Genomic DNA, 16,470 nt, shown 5'->3' on the forward strand with positions numbered 1-16,470 from the left:
GCGGCCTCCGCCGCCCGCCAGAATCAGAATCACCCCCCTTGTGTCTGCTGTTATGCCCTTAAGCGCCCATCCAACTCAGGGTAGGCCACCGCCAGGATCCGGAACATCAGGGGGGTCATGGTGCGATGGGCACCCCTCCCATGTTGGGGGGCCATCCCCCGCTGAGCCTCTGCCATCTTCTTGCTCCAGCGGCGAATGTCCTCCCATCTTTTCCGGCAGTGGGTGCTCTGTCTGTGGTGGACCCCCAGGGTCCGGACTTCCTTGGCGATGGCACGCCAAATATCCATCTTCTGGTGGGAGCTGACCTACATGACATGTACAGGGGAAGAAGAGAAGTCATTACCAACTGCACCGTCAAAGTTAGTGGCCCACATCCCTACCCTTGCCATGTGGCACATGCATTCACAGTCCGTCATGCACGCAGAACTGTGGCCCCGTCCATCTTACAACCAGCCCTCTCCACACAGGCATAGCCCATACAACATGCTCCCTGTGTACTTACCTGTTGGTCTGGAGGACTGTAGAGTAGCGTGTACTGGGGGAGGACCCCGTCCACAAGCTTCTCCAACTCCTGTGCAGTGAAGGCAGGGGCCCTTTCCCCAGACGCACGAGCCATTGTCTCTTCCAGACCCAGGTCACAGCAGCACTTGCAGTGTAGGTCCTCTTCTGTCGAAGATCAGGTATTGAGTGATTGCACAGATAGAAAATGGCGGTCACGTCCGCAGCGGTCACGTCCGCGATGGTGCGTACCATCACCGCCGGCGGACATCGTCATTGGCTCCTGGGACCCATAGGGTCCATGGTTAACCAATGCAGCATTGCGCCGTGGTCTTCGACCGCCTACCGCGACGGTGTACAAAGCCAGCGCAGTCACCTCACATCCCATTGTCCCACTTTAGAGGTCAGACAGCTGCCATTTCAGGGGCCCACGTGGCTTCATTTTCAACTGCGTCACACATACATAGGCCTAGACTCAACACACATACAGACAAATTTGGGGATTATGTTTTGTGTTCTGTGTAGACTGTGGGTACATACCTCTGAGTTGTTTGACTCTGTGCTCGCTGTTGTCCTTCCTAGGCACCGTCCGCTGGGACATGTGAGGAGATGGCGGAATCCTCCGGTGTACCGACCGCTGGTGGACCTGTATACAATGGAGGAGCGACATTTAATCATCACCTACAGGTTTGACCATGCCACAATCCAGGAACGTTGTACTCAGTTGGAGCCTGACCTGATGTCAGCAATCAAATCAAATCATTAGCATTTATAAAGCGCGCTACTCACCCGTGCGGGTCTCAAGGCGCTAGGGACAAAGGGGGTGGTTATCGCTGCTCGAACAGCCAGGTCTTTAGGAGTCTCTGGAAAGCGGAATGGTCCTGGGTGGTCCTGAGGCTGGTGGGGAGGGAGTTCCAGGTCTTGGCCGCCAGGAAGGAGAAAGATCTCCCACCCGCCGTGGAGCGTCGGATGCGAGGGACGGCGGCGAGTGCGAGGCCAGAGGAGCGGAGGGGGCGGGTGGGGACGTAGAAGTTGAGGCGTCTGTTGAGGTATTCCGGTCCCTTGTCGTGGAGGGCTTTGTGTGCGTGGGTGAGAAGTCGGAAGGTGATCCTTTTGCTGACTGGGAGCCAATGCAGGTGTCTCAGGTGTGCGGAGATGTGGCTGTTGCGGGGTACGTCGAGGATGAGGCGGGCTGAGGCGTTTTGAATCCGTTGCAGGCGATTTTGGAGTTTGGCGGTGGTCCCAGCGTAGAGGGTGTTGCCGTAGTCCAGGCGGCTCGTGACGAGGGCGTGGGTCACGGTTTTTCTGGTGTCGGCGGGGATCCAGCGGAAGATCTTGCGGAGCATGCGGAGGGTGAGGAAGCAGGCGGAGGACACGGCGTTGACTTGCTTGGTCATGGTGAGAAGGGGGTCCAAGATGAAGCCGAGGTTGCGGGCGTGGTCTGTGGGGGTCGGTGCGGTGCCGAGGGCCGTGGGCCACCAGGAGTCGTCCCAGACGGACGGGGTGTTGCAGAGGATGAGGACTTCAGTTTTTTCAGAGTTCAGCTTTAGGCGGCTGAGCCTCATCCAATCTGCGACGACCCTCATACCCTCTTGTAGGTTGGTCTTGGCGCTGGCGGGGTCCTTGGTGAGGAAGAGTATAAGTTGGGTGTCGTCGGCGTAGGAGGTGATGATGATGTCGTGCTTGCGTACGATGTTAGCGAGGGGGCTCATGTAGACATTGAAGAGTGTCGGGCTGAGTGATGAGCCTTGAGGTACGCCGCAGATGATCTCAGTGGGTTCTGAGTGAAACGGAGGGAGGTAGACTCTTTGGGAGCGGTTTACGAGGAAGGAGGCGATCCAGTCCAGGGCCTGGTCTTGGATCCCGGTGGAGCGGAGGCGGGTGATTAGGGTGCGGTGACAGACGGTGTCAAAGGCAGCCGAGAGGTCGAGAAGAATGAGGGCGACTGTTTCATCGTTGTCCATCAGGGTTCTGATGTCGTCTGTGACTGAGATGAGGGTGGTTTCAGTGCTGTGGTTGGTTCGGAATCCGGTCTGTGAGGGGTCGAGCAGGTTGTTGTCTTCCAGGAAGGTGGTCAGCTGTTTGTTGACGGTCTTCTCTATTACTTTGGCTGGGAAAGGCAGAAGGGAGATGGGGCGGAAGTTTTTCAGGTCGCTCGGGTCAGCCGTAGGTTTCTTTAGTAGGGCGTTGACTTCGGCGTGTTTCCAGCATTCGGGGAAGGTAGCAGAAGAAAAAGAAGAGTTGATGACGGTCTGGAGGTGCGGGGCGATGATGTTGTCGGCTTTGTTAAAGATGAAGTGCGGGCAGGGGTCCGAAGGGGCGCCGGCGTGGATAGAGTTCATGATAGATTTGGTTTCTTCCGTGCTGATGTGGGTCCAGTTGTTGAGGGTGATGGTCGGGGATGTGGGTTCGGTGGTGTTAGGTTGGGTCTGGTGTCCGAAGCTGTCGTGGAGGTCGCTGATCTTGCGATGGAAGAAAGTGGCGAGGGATTCGCATAGATCCTGTGAGGGCGTGACGGCGTTGGCGTTGGCGCTGGGGTTGGAGAACTCCTTGACGATGCTGAAGAGTTCTCTGCTGTTGTGGCTGTTTTTGTCCAGTCTGTCGGTGAAAAAATTCCTTTTGGCAGTGCGGATCAGGTGGTGGTGTTTGCGGGTAGCGTTCTTGAGGGCGGTCATGTTGTCATCGGTGCGGTCCTTGCGCCAGGCTTTCTCAAGTGCGCGACAAGTTTTCTTTGATTCTTTGAGGGTGTCAGAGAACCAGAGGGGTTTCAGGTGCTATCAGTGCTCCATTTCCTTGCAAGTGGCTCATTTCAAACAACAGTGGCCATGGCGTCAGGGATGTCCCAGCCTCTGTTTTCCAACGTGCTGTCCAGAGTGTTGTCTGCCCTGCTGAAACACATTAGGAGCTACATCGTTTTCCCTCAGGTGGAGGATTTGGCTACAGTTAAAGGTGACTTCTATGCCCTTATACATATCCCTAACATCATAGGTGCCATTGATGGGACCCATGTAGCTCTGGTCCTCCCCCCCACAGGAGTGAACAGGTGTACAGGAACCGGAAGAGTTATCATTCCATGAATGTACAGATGGTATGTTTGGCAGACCAGTACGTCTCCCAGGTAAATGCTATGTTCCCTGGCTCTGTGCATGATGCCTACATCCTGCGGAATAGCAGCATCCCTTATGTGATGGGTCAACTCCAAAGGCATCGGGTGTGGCTATTAGGGGACTCTGGTTACCCCAACCTGTCATGGCTACTGACCCCAGTGAGGAATCCCAGGACCAGGGCAGAGGAACTGTACAATAAGGCCCATGGGTGGACTAGGAGGGTGATCGAACACACCTTCGGCCTCCTGAAGGCCAGGTTCAGGTGCCTCCATATGACAGGTGGTTCCCTATTCTACTCACCAAGGAAGGTGTGCCAGATCATCGTGGCCTGCTGTATGCTTCACAATCTGGCTTTGCGATGACAGGTTCCTTTTCTTCAGGAGGATGGTCTAGATGACGGTGTTGTGGCAGCTGTGGAGCCTGTGGACAGTGATGAGGAGGAAGCAGAGGACGAAGACATTGACAACAGGGACTCAGTTATCCAGCAATATTTCCAGTGACACACAGGTGAGAACACATTCCTGCCTACTACAAGTACTTTCACACTTCTACCTCTATCCTGTCTGTCGATTTCAACCAGTATATGGTAACTGAGTTGTACATTTCAATTACGGTTTCACAGGTGTGGTTACCAATGTGTGTCATCTGCTTACATTCCTCATGGACTTGAGATGTGTGACATAGGTATGTTGCCATTACATTTGAGAATGGATTTTGTCACTGTCATTGCTAATACACAATTTGGAAATCACAGACTGACTCCAGATTGTTTTGTGCTTCAAGGGTGTTTATTGAAGTGCTAAATATTGGAGGGGGGTGGTAAAATGGTGAGGGGTGATGGTGGAGGAATGTCCATGGCAGAGTCCAGTCTATTAGTCTCACAGGTGCACTGCCCATATGGGCATAGGAAGTGGAGCTGGGGCAGTTCCAATATGGACAGGGTTACAAAGTGGGACAGTGGGATGACAATCAGGGTGGTCTCATTTCTTGGCGGGGGTCTTGGCATCATGCTCTGTCCTGTTCCTGGATCTCAGGGACCGCTTTCGGGGTGGTTCTCCGTCTGCAGGGGGTGGGGTGCTGGTGTGGTGGTCCTGTGGCGGTGCCTACTGTCCACTAGCGCCGGCAGAGGTGGTGGGCAGTTCTTCATCCATGCTAGTGTCAGGGGCCCCTTGGAGTGCCAGGGTGTCCCTCCTGGTGTTAAGTATCTCCTTCAGCACCCCTATGATGGTGCCCAGGGCGGTGCTAATGGTTCTGAGTTCCTTCCTGAAGCCCAAATACTGTTCCTCCTGCAGGCGCTGGGTCTCTGGAAACTTGGCCAGGACCGTTGCCATCGTCCCCTGGGAGTGGTGGTATGCTCCCATGATGGAGGAGAGGGCCTCGTGGAGAGTGGGTTCCCTAGGCCTGTCCGCCCCCTGTCGCACAGCAGCCCTCCCAGTTCCCCTGTGTTCCTGGGCCTCCGTCCCCTGGACCGTGTGCCAACTGCCACTGCCCCCAGGTCCCTGTTTTTGTTGGGGTGGTGGGTTATCCTGGGTTCCCTGTAGTGGTGGACACACAGCTGATTGACGTGTCCTGGGTACGGAGGTATGGGCCCGCTGGGTGGGTGCTGTGCTGGTGTTACCAGAGGGTGGAAGGTCTGTGGTGGCCTGTGACTGGGTGTGGGGAACCGACTGTCCCGAGGCCCACGATGGTCCAGGCTGGTCATCTGGATCCAGTTGGACAGAGCTGCTGTCATCACTGTGGGCCTCTTCTGTGGGTGGGGTAGAGATGTCTGGACCCTCCTGTCTGGTGACGTTGGGTAGTGGTCCTGCAGGGGTGTAAAGCATGATTATTGCACCTGTGTGTGTCATGGTGTGCAATGGGTGGGTGAGCGTGTACCCCAGTGCTAGCATTCCTGTGTGGGGGCTTGTGTGATGATGGTTGGGGGGTGTTATGGGTATGTGCAGTGGGCATGCTTTAGTGAGGGTGTCCATGCTTTGTTGTGTCATGCAGGGCTTGGTGTTAGGATGGGTGGTTTGTGTTAGTAGTACATATGTGAGGAGTTAGAGTGATAGGGGAGGGGGTGAGGGTGGGGGTCTGTAATAGCATGCAGGTAGGGTGGGGGATATGATAGTTAAGATTTGACTTACCAGAGTCCATTCCTCCACCGACTCCTGCGAAGCCCTCAGGATGCATAATGGCCAAGACCTGCTCCTCCCATGTTGTTAGTTGTGGGGGAAAAGGTGGGGGTCCGCCGCCAGTCCGCTGTATCGCGATGTTGTGCCTGGAGACCACGGAACGCACCTTCCCCCGTAGGTCGTTCCACCTCTTCCTGATGTCGTCCCTATTTCTTGGGTGCTGTCCCACTGCGTTGGCCCTGTCGACTATTCTTCGCCATAGCTCCATCTTCCTAGCTATAGATGTGTGCTGCAGCTGTGATCCAAATAGCTGTGGCTCTACCCGTATGATTTCCTCCACCATGACCCTGAGCTCCTCCTCCGAGAACCTGGGGTATCTTTGCCGTGCCATGGGGTGGTGTAGTTGATGTGTGGGGTGGTGTATGTGGTGATGAGTGTGGTGATATGTAGTGGTGTGTGGTGTTTTGTGCGTGGATGTAGTGTGGGTGATGGTGTTGTGTGCCTCTGTGTGGTAGGGTTGTCTATGCTGTGCTGTCTCTCTGGCCTTCGTCAAAATGTTTGGTTGTAGGGGTTTGTGGGTGATGTGGGTGTGTGTTTTATATAGTATTGATTGTGTGGGAGTGGTGTGTATGTGTATCAGGTGTGTGTATTTCCAATTGTCCAATGTGGCGGTGTTTTGGAGATGTGTGTGTATTTTGAGCGCGGTGGTGTGTACCGCCAATGGAATACCGCGGTTGAAAGACCGCCGCGTGGATTCGTGGGTCGTGATAGCATGGGCGTGTTTCTGTTGGCGTGACGGTGGAGGTTTTGTTTTCGCCCGTTTATCACTGACCTTTGGTGTGGCGGACTTGTGTGGGTGTCTGTATTTTGGCGGATTCCGAGATGTGGTTCATAATAGCTGCGGCGGAATTCCGCGGCCAAGGCGGTGTATTGGCGGTCTTCTGCACGGCGGTAAGCGGCTTTTACCGCCAAAGTTGTAATGACCCCCATTATCTTGAATTATAGTCATGACCCCCAAGCATGATTTGCAGTGTGTGCCAGTTACCTCAATGAGAAGTAATACGACTACAACTGTCTTCAAAGAGACTGAGGTCTAAATACGACTGTCCATTGACAGATGTAAGGGTATGTGAGTTCATAAGGCTAGCCTCTGTGCAAGTGTAGGGTATTATGCAGAACAAATATTTGTACTTGATAGAGTTGTAAACTGTGAACTTATCTGACGTAGATGAATGGTGTTTTTAGAAGCCTGGGTAGTTACTTTTAATAATCTCCTTCCCAAAGGAGTCAGTGTGGTACAATCGAAAAATAATTTTAAGGATGTCACCAGAAAAGTGAAAGACTAAATAAGATAAACTGGTTAGAAATCCCTAACCAACACTAACAGAGACACATGAAAATGTTCGATCACTAAAATAGCTACCGACTGGAGAAGAAATGCAGGACTGACTAAGGACTAGTAGGGTGACTTACAGTTGACAGGTGAGCATATTTTAACTTCCATTGGACTTTAATGCTATCAGTAGTGTATTTTTAGGTAACAAAACACATTAAATAAACATTTAGATGGGCAGGGAGATTACAGTTATATAATCCAAGCACTACATTATTTCAAGCCAATCATTACTGGAAAGGATAAACAAGCTTGGAATTCCAAATATACTTTAATAGCTATGATAAAGATGTTGCTGTTTTGTTAACTGATTAACCAATTACCTATGATTGTCTATATCATGATTGTGAATATATGGATCCTGAAAAGTGTTGTTATTTTTTATTATTACAGGTTCAAGCTCTTCATTTGTTACAGTCTTGCAGGTGGAAATAATTGATCTACATCTTTCTTCAAACAAAAAGGCACACCACACAGATTCCTTTGACAGCAGTGAGTTAATATTGAGGAGAGGACAAGACTTCAGCATCGGTCTTAAACTCAGCAGGGATCTGATGCCAGGAGAGAATATGTCACTCATCACCAAAACAGGTAGATACTAAGGCCCATTTTAAGTCAACTAGTCTAGGTTTTTTCCATTTTGTAAAAGTAGAGGATACTGCAATATTGTTCAACCCTCAAAACCTTATAATGCATCTTATCAAGTGAACAGCTACCCTCACCATAGCATTGACATACATTTTGAGGGTTCTTCTGTTCTCAAGGCTAGTGCAACAACACACAGGTTTCCTGTTATTTTAAGAGTATTAGGCATCAGCTCCCCCCCCCACACACAACCAAAGTAAAAGCACAGCACACTTCTTAAGGACGGGCTGCCTCAGCATGGCCCCCTCATGAGAACAGTTTCACCTAATCCTCACAATCTCGCCTTTGAAAACCGCCCCTGGTGACTGCAGTGATCCCTTGTGCTGTGGTCTCCATGCCTGCTGTGTGACCTTCAGTGGGTCAAAACCTGATCACCATTTACGTTATGAGTAATGTGTCAGTACTGTCCTGCAGAACCCTTTTACAAGAGGCAAAGCCAGATAGCAAAAATGTGCTACAGATTATTATTGGAATGGCACAGTTTATATTACAGAAATAACCACAGACAAAGCTACCCTATGTACTAAAACTGGACACAAACCAGCAAAACATTCTTGATACAACAAAACCAGTGATTAATATGTAAAAAACATTATGATAAAGAAAAATACCAGCAGGGGCCCAAAGGTTTTCTCTGTATTCGAATTATTGATTGCACGTCATTCTTGTTCGTCCCACCACCCTCCTCTTCCTATTTCTTTATCTCACTTTTGCAGGTTTTATTTTCATTCCTGATTTCTGCTTTTGGCACTGTTTCTTAAATTTCTCATCCTACTTTTTTCTGCTTTTTTCTGCTTTTCTTCTCTTTACTGCACGTTTCTGTCATATTTTGCAATAGTGTCAACGTAATTTCAACAGACCTTCAATACTACAGCGTTCACTTTAACGACCACGACTGTATTTCAAGGTTGCACCTCTTAGTCAAACTGTGATAATGAAAATGTAGTACTTGGCAGAAACTAGACATGGCACACAACTGCATGTCTAAACGGAACATTGCATTGCACGGACAAGCAATGCCTATTTCTACACTTAAGGATTACCAAATCTTTACCTTACACATATTTCATAGACTTGAAATAAAACCTACCTCAGACTTGGTTTAAAAGACTATGGCCCAGTCTTTTTTGTAGACAGCCGAAGCTGCTGCAGCCAGCATACCGCCAGTGCAGGCGGTATGCTGGCTGCCCTATTAGGAGTTTGCCGCTGGGCCAGTGGGCGAAAATAGTGTTTCTGCCCATTGGCCCAGTGGAAAACCCACCAGAACATTGACGTCGGCTCGTAATCGACCTACCTAGCGGCAATGTTGTGGTGCATTGGGTGCAATGAGGCTGTCCATTGGGGTGCCTGCACTGCCCATGCCAAGTTAATGGGCAATGGAAGGGCCCCATGAGGCTCCAGACGCCTTATTTTCCGCCAGCCTTTGCATGGCAGAGAGACCGCCATACAAAGGCTGTCGGCAGCTGGCAACTTGGCAGTGCCGGCCGTCGGACCATGACCTACGTGCCACTGTGTCATAATAGGGTGGTCGGACTACCCTGACTGGGGTGGTCCCACTGCCATCACGAGTGTGGCATTCTTGAGATCGACACACTTATAATGAGGGCATATATACTCTACGAAATTGATATTAAAAGCCAAAAATCTCTATTAAACTCAGTTCACACTGAGGCAACCGAAGTTAAGTGTCAGAATTTGTAACTGGGAATGCCTGCTAAACCTTTAACTAGTCTATAGATAATAAATAATAACGAGTTACCGCTATTACTGAGTGTAGCTCTAGCTGCCTGCCATTTTACCTGAATGGGCTTCGTTTTACTAAAGTTTTTTCTGTTGTTTCTACTACATCACAGGACCTTCCCCTTCTGACTCGAAAAAGACGAGGGCCACAATTCCACTTTCAGCTTCTACACATAGCATTAATTCTTGGAGCGTGATACAGAAACAAGATTATAATGGAGACCTAATCCTCACCATCTGCAGCCCAAAGTCGGCAGCCATTGGTCGATACTCCCTGAGTATTCAAATCAAGGATGAAGCTCAGAGTCATCCCTTGGAGCACAGCTTGGGGTCTTTCATCATGCTCTTTAACCCATGGACTCCAGGTACCTTGAAGTTTTCCTAAATCTTGGCAAGAACCACTGTGATTTTGTTATTGATGCATCTTGAAAAGTAGGAAGGAAATGATAAATTAGGATGGCGTACTAGTTTGACTAAATTTAGAGGCTAGCCATACTCCGTAGTACCATGGATGTCATTTAGAGGGTCGCCAGAGGTCGCATCTGCAAACCCTAACATGTCCCTTGTGACCCCTAGCATTGTCTTTGCAACCCCTGGCCTCAGAGGTGGCAAAATCAATGCCAGTAAATTAGGGTATCTCATCCAAATGGACGCTGCGTTTTCTTCGTTTTCTCTATATTTTTTTATTACACCAGTAGTGAATAATAAAAAATAAACCAATATTCACTATTAGTGTAATAGAAATGTGGAACAATAAGCTGGAATATGACCTTCCATGGCAACTGTCAGTAAGTACAAAATGCTTTTAATTATAACTTGTGTGCATGCTTGCGGGTGAGAGTGTGTATATGTGAGAGAGTATGTGTATGTGTGAAAGTGTGTATGTGTAAGGATGTGAATTGACGCCCATTCGTAGTACCCATCAGTGGAGGCTGCCACTGAAAGGCGGTGGTGGGTGGGGATAAAAATAAATAAATAAATTTTAAAACAAAACAAATTTAAAAAAATCAAATAGCTGGTCTGTCAGGATACGGATTTATCTCCTCTGTCCTCGTCCTCTTCCAGGAAGCACACAGGCTCCCAGACTACCCTCAGCCAATCACAACGCTGCTGTCACCATCATGACAGCAGCATTGTGATTGGTCTGAGCGGCCTGGTTTGGTGTTCTCTCGTGGAGTGGGACCCTGTGCACTTTTTCCACCCGGCTGTGCAATACAGCTACGTGGAGAAATGTGAAGTGCACATTTCTGTTAGGCCAGCCCAACACGGAAAGGCCAAAAGGGCCTGCGCACTTATAGTGCACATACCACTCCTCCTCTAGCCCCCTCCATCCCCACCCCACCCACACCTGTCTCCAGATAAAAATAAAATAATAACAAAGTCCTGTTACTATCATTTTATTTTTCCTTCTGCTGGAGCAGTGGGGCGACGCTCCTCTGCCTTAGCAGAGGAGCTGCCGCTGGTACCATTACAACTCCAGGAGCTACTAGCTCTATCAAAATTTGCACAAACTCCACAGATCCTGTGGATTTCACTCATATTCCAACCACAGAAAGCAGATGGAGTCTCTGGGTGAAATACTGAGGTAAAAGTGGAACTATGAGGGATCATACTGAAAAACTGATGGCCTTGGAAGCTCCTCATTTCTCGAGTAACCATTAGGGTCCCACACGTAATATTTGATAACTCCAAAGTTGGTTGGGAAGTATTCACAAACCTTTGTCAGGAACACTTTCAGCTGGATACGGTAGTTATTTTTACTCCTGATAGGAATAAGTCCTTATATAATAGAGAGTGACCAACCCCAAAATCGTTGGGGGTTTTGGGATATGGTTTTGTTTTTGTGGAAAAACATTTTACTAGTCCAGAAATATAATCAGCTAGAGCAAATGATCTTATTTGGCAGGTTTATATATGGGTAAATGTATACTTACTATATTTATGGATATCAATGTGTTTCCACATGTAAGTATTTGATATACTCAAAGAACTCCAGAACTAATCCTGGAAATCTGTGATAGCCACAACTTCACAGGAGTACTCGTAGAAATATTTGTAATTTCTGAAAAATGTCAAATTTACTCAACACATAGACATTAGTCTTTGAACATAAATCTAAATTTTTGTCTATGGAGCAGGTCAAGATCTGCCCTACTTCGCAATAGATCATGCTGTCAATTTCTGCATATCACATCACATGCAACATCACTGAAAGTGTACGACGTTTCTAAATTGTGATAGCATGAATCGATGCTGTACAAGGGGTTGGTGTGCAAAACAGATGAAGTTGAGAAGAACAACAAACAAGACAACAACATCTTTCATTTATTTATGAGCTTTGTAAAGTGTGTTTGTCTTTTCCAGTACTTCAGAGATTTGATGGAGGAAAAAGTTTCCAGTGAAGTGATAGCTGGAAATGTTAGAATCTAATCTGCTAAGGTAAATAGCTTTGCCTGGTGTTTCCCAAATGCTGCACTTTTGCATAGTTCTGTTTTCAGAAATGGATATAGTTGGGCTCAGATTCAAAGTTGTGGTGAAGGGTGTTCCTGAAAGCAGGCCCTTGTGTAGCCAGTGCTCCACCTTTATGTTTCTTCCTCTTCAAGGATTGCTGGTTGATAAGCAAACATAGAGCATAGGTTTCATGACATACGGTGGTTCCACTCAAGGAATTTACTGTACGTTCTCGCTGCCTGTCCTGGCTCTTACGTTTCTGAAGCCTGGCAATAAGATTTTTCAGAGGTCTTAGTAGATGATATTACAGCAGCGAGGTGTTCCAGAACAAGGTCTCTAGTAAGTTAAAAGGATTTTCTGACAAAGAAAAGTCAAAGCTGTCTAATCACACTCCTTACCTCTGTCTTGGTTTGGAGGGGGCAGAAACTAGTTTGACAACCAAAAAGAATCACCAGGCTCATTGCAGTTGATAGGGTGGCAGGGAGGGTCAATTAAAAGGTAATGGATTAGATATGGGGGGCTGTTCCTTCTTCAAGAGGAATAAATGGCACAATCGGGAAGTGATGTTGGCTGGGTTCTCAGCTGCTTTTACTAGCTGAAAAATGGATCTGTATATTGTCAGCATAAATCTGGAAGTTCACCTGTCACTGTTCAAAGCGCTGTGCCAGGATGCATATGCAGATATGGCAGAGTGACACGTTCTGGAAATGCTTAACAGGCTGAGACTAAAACTGCTTTACTTATCGTTGATCCACCTCTGTACTGCCACAGTGAGCAGAGCTATGGAATGGAATGCTCTTAAAGTATCTATATTACTGGTTGAGAATAATTCACTCATTACATCAATCTATTTGCGTCTTTCTCTGGGAAGGCATCGAAATCGGCGAGGTAATATCTTTCTGGCTCCAAACTAAATGCCACCATACAAAAGTGAGACACACATCTGCTCAATCTGTAAAAGAAATGCTAAGGTATATTCATCCTGATGAAACCCTAAATAGTAAAAGTGAGAAATTGAGAGCAATTGATAGTGTCGTTGATGTTATATAATATTTTTTGTGTGAATTATCACTGTTCATGCTGAACACTTGACCAAATCAGCATGTTAAAACTTCTTTGAAATGGAAAGCCAAACTAATAACTCACAAACGAGTCCGTTGTAATGACTGGGTTATATACCTATACTAGAAAAAGACAAGAGGAGTATTTTAGTGTGCTCCTTCGATTTTGGAAATATGAGCTGGTTAACTATTTTCATAATTAGATTTTGACTGATATGCTAATTGATGGGGGGGTTCTTTCAATCAGCTTCACCAGTCACACTATATGCTTTATTGTAGTTTAATTTCCTTATTGAAATGGCTCTGCAATATTTGCATCAATAATTTGAGTGCAGTGAGTTAGCCAATACATATTGATTGAAATAACACTGATAATGCGGATGCCCTGATCTCAAATATGGTTTTCAACTATTCATTTCCAGTCTTTTTCAGAGCAAAAAGAAAAACAAATGTCCGTTATTTTGATAGGAAATGGTAGTCCAGTTTATCTTCTGTTAATCTCTCTTTGTAGGAGATGATGTCTATATGGCTGAAGATGCTGAAAGGGTCGAGTATGTGATCAACGACCTTGGAATACTGTTTTTGGGGACGGAGTATCAAGTTGAGGCTCAAAAGTGGGCCTACGGTCAGGTGAGAGATTCAATGCTGTATTCATTGATATTTCTTTACGCCTGTAAGTAGACAGAACTGACCGATTGAGTAATCAAATTAACCACAGAAGTGGCCATAGTACTAACAGAATGTTGGATTCTTCAGAAAACAGCTACAAAAGTTTATGAAGCCATCTGCATTAGGTAGCACGTCACCTTTGATGGAGTCTACTCACTTTGGAACACAGGCCATCAAGAACAAAGGGGTGGTAATCAAAACATCATGCTTATGTTCTGAATCAGGACCCATTCAATTTGAAACACTGGATCAAATTTTTCAATAATAGTATGCATTATGGATACACCCACAGTGAAAATGAACGATACATAGATCTCCAATGTGCCCACAGGAAGTCATGTTCTATGAATATTCTTTTATACAAGTTCTTAAATCAATAAAGGTAATGAAATTATAAGGTCTATCTGCATTTTATAATTTTATGCAAGGAATCAACCAGCCCCCAAAATAGTTTTTCGCCGATTAACTCACTGACTCTCACTGACAGACGAATGATTGACTGACCTGAAACAGTCACTGTTCACTCATTAACACATACACACACACGGATACACGCACACACTCACTCCCTCTTTCACCCATGCACTGATTTACAAAAAAAACATGCATGTTGGTTTCATCTACTTGGCCTATATTACTTTCCATTATGGCCATGGTAAAAACTGCACACAATTAGGCTACAGTGTGTATTTACACCACAAACATGTAAGATGAACGTATTGGCTCCGAAGACGTCCTTTGTGTTTTGGCTGTCCTGCAGTGGCACATGGCTCAGAAAAGTGCCTTTGCCATGCAGAATACCTACCTTAAACATTAGCAACGTCTATCCTAAAGTGTGCCTTTTAGGCCCACAGGCCTGGGTGTTTTATATATAAGAATGGGGCATACTAGATATTTAAAAAAGTATGCCCTCAAAGTGAACAATTAGAAAAAGCACTTTTCACTATTTACATGTTGCAGGAATTTCCTTAGTTATGATTAATCCCCACCACCAAGTGTGGGAAAACTCTAGTTTTCATTAAAGTCCCTTTACTTTAACAATCTAATTAAATGGGGAAACAAAAGTCTGATAAATGTGGTGAAACAGGAACTTTAAACAAACATTGGCAAAGTCAATAGGTGTCGCCTATGACAGAGCTTTTGGCTCTTATCCATGTTTTACTCCTGCATGGCTAAACGTCAGTGGCATAGAGGAGAGTGGCATGGGGTGTCATAGAGTTGAATGGCAAAGAGTGGAGTGGCCGAGAGTGTAGTGTGTTGGGGTGGCATAGTGTGGAGTCACGTAGAGTGGTGCACAGTGGAATGGCATAGAATAGAGTGGACAGGCATAGAGTGCATTGACGTAGAGTGTTGCAGAGTATAGTGGCAGACCATGCAGTGGTAGAGTGTACAGTGGCACCTAGAGCTGCGTCATAGATTAGAGTAATGGCAAACCGGAACAGCCTGATGACATCACAAGCAGGAAGTGAGTCAGCCCATGCTGTTTCCAGATGCCACACCCGTAGGAGCAGTGAGAGAGACACAGCCCAGCACCAGGGAGTCGGCATTGTGAGGAAGCCAGGATCAAACTGCAACATGGCCAGTGCTGGCAATGGGAAGGAGAAAGGAGACAGGAAGAGGAAGCTGAAATTCAGTGAGAAAGAATTGGAGGTGCTCATTGAGGAGGTTGCTGGGAACCATGATAGAGTCTTTGGCAAGACCTCACTCCAAGTACCTGAGAGTGAGAAGCGGAAACTCTGGTCTGACATACAGACAAAAAAATGTGCAGTGGGTGTTGCGCAGCGCTCTGTGGAGGAGATACTCAAGCGATGGTACAACTTGCGGTCCCGTGCCAAGGAGAGGGTGACCAGCAGGCTTAGGGAGGCAAGGAGCACTGGAGGCGGACCATCCACCCACACACCGTCCACCCCTATGGAAGACCTGGTGGAGTCCACATTGCTGCCAGAAGCTGTCAGTGGAGTAACTGACATTGACACCTCAGGGACACCCAGCACCAGCACATGTAAGGCCAGTGATTATGTGTATCTCCCACATGTGCATGTACACATGTCCCTTAGGAAACAGAACATAGCATGATGCACAGTGAAAAGTAGTCCATGTCACATCTTACATACAGCACAAAAGTGCCTTGTGAGAGTGGTAGTACACAACCCTAAGGTGAATACACAACATAAATAGCAAGATAGTAGTCAGCCACATAAAGAAACACCTCAAACGACTCAATTTAATTGTACATTTAAAGCAACACTGTGGAAATCTGTGACAAATGCTAGAACTGACATGCTGCACATTGTCCTTGCAGATGAATCAGTCCCTGCTGCTGCAGGATCTGAAAAAGTGGGGGAAGCAGAAACACATCCACAGTCAGACTCAAACTAACAACTTGCACAGGAGTCATTGAGTTAGATGTAGACTCCACCTGAACCATCATTGATTTCTGAATAATCTGTGGTGCCACCGGTACAGTAATACTTGATGCAGAACTTACAACAGTTCCTGTTGTAGAATATACTACAGGCTGAGCTACAGACTGGATCACAGGAATTTGAGTTACTGTAATAGCAGGAACATTAGTTCCAACACAACGCAGAATTGGCAGTGGCACAGTTGAAATTTGCACTTTCTGCGGCAGTGGGCACAGGGAGAAATAGCTTTAAAATCTAGGCCTACTTTCATTCATTTTGAAAAGCACTTGATATCTTTTTTCGTCATAATAGAAACCTAAACTTCTCCACTGTAACTTACATGCTTACAATTGGAAACTACAATAGATGAGAAATGCATGCAGAAAG

General features: G+C 47.0%; 1 protein-coding gene across 1 annotated transcript in view; it reads left to right on the forward strand.

Moving 5' to 3' along the window:
- LOC138304024 (protein-glutamine gamma-glutamyltransferase E-like) overlaps positions 1–16,470 on the forward strand; it is a 331,092-nt gene that overhangs the window by 37,155 nt on the left and 277,467 nt on the right. Inside the window, exons 2-4 of the mRNA XM_069243676.1 lie at positions 7,506–7,703; positions 9,611–9,862; positions 13,521–13,639. Of these exons, the coding sequence (XP_069099777.1) occupies positions 7,506–7,703; positions 9,611–9,862; positions 13,521–13,639 (569 nt within the window). The remainder of the gene's footprint in view (positions 1–7,505; positions 7,704–9,610; positions 9,863–13,520; positions 13,640–16,470) is intronic.

The sequence above is a fragment of the Pleurodeles waltl genome, chromosome 7, assembly GCF_031143425.1.
Source record: "Pleurodeles waltl isolate 20211129_DDA chromosome 7, aPleWal1.hap1.20221129, whole genome shotgun sequence".
NCBI classification, from domain to species: Eukaryota; Metazoa; Chordata; class Amphibia; order Caudata; family Salamandridae; genus Pleurodeles; species Pleurodeles waltl.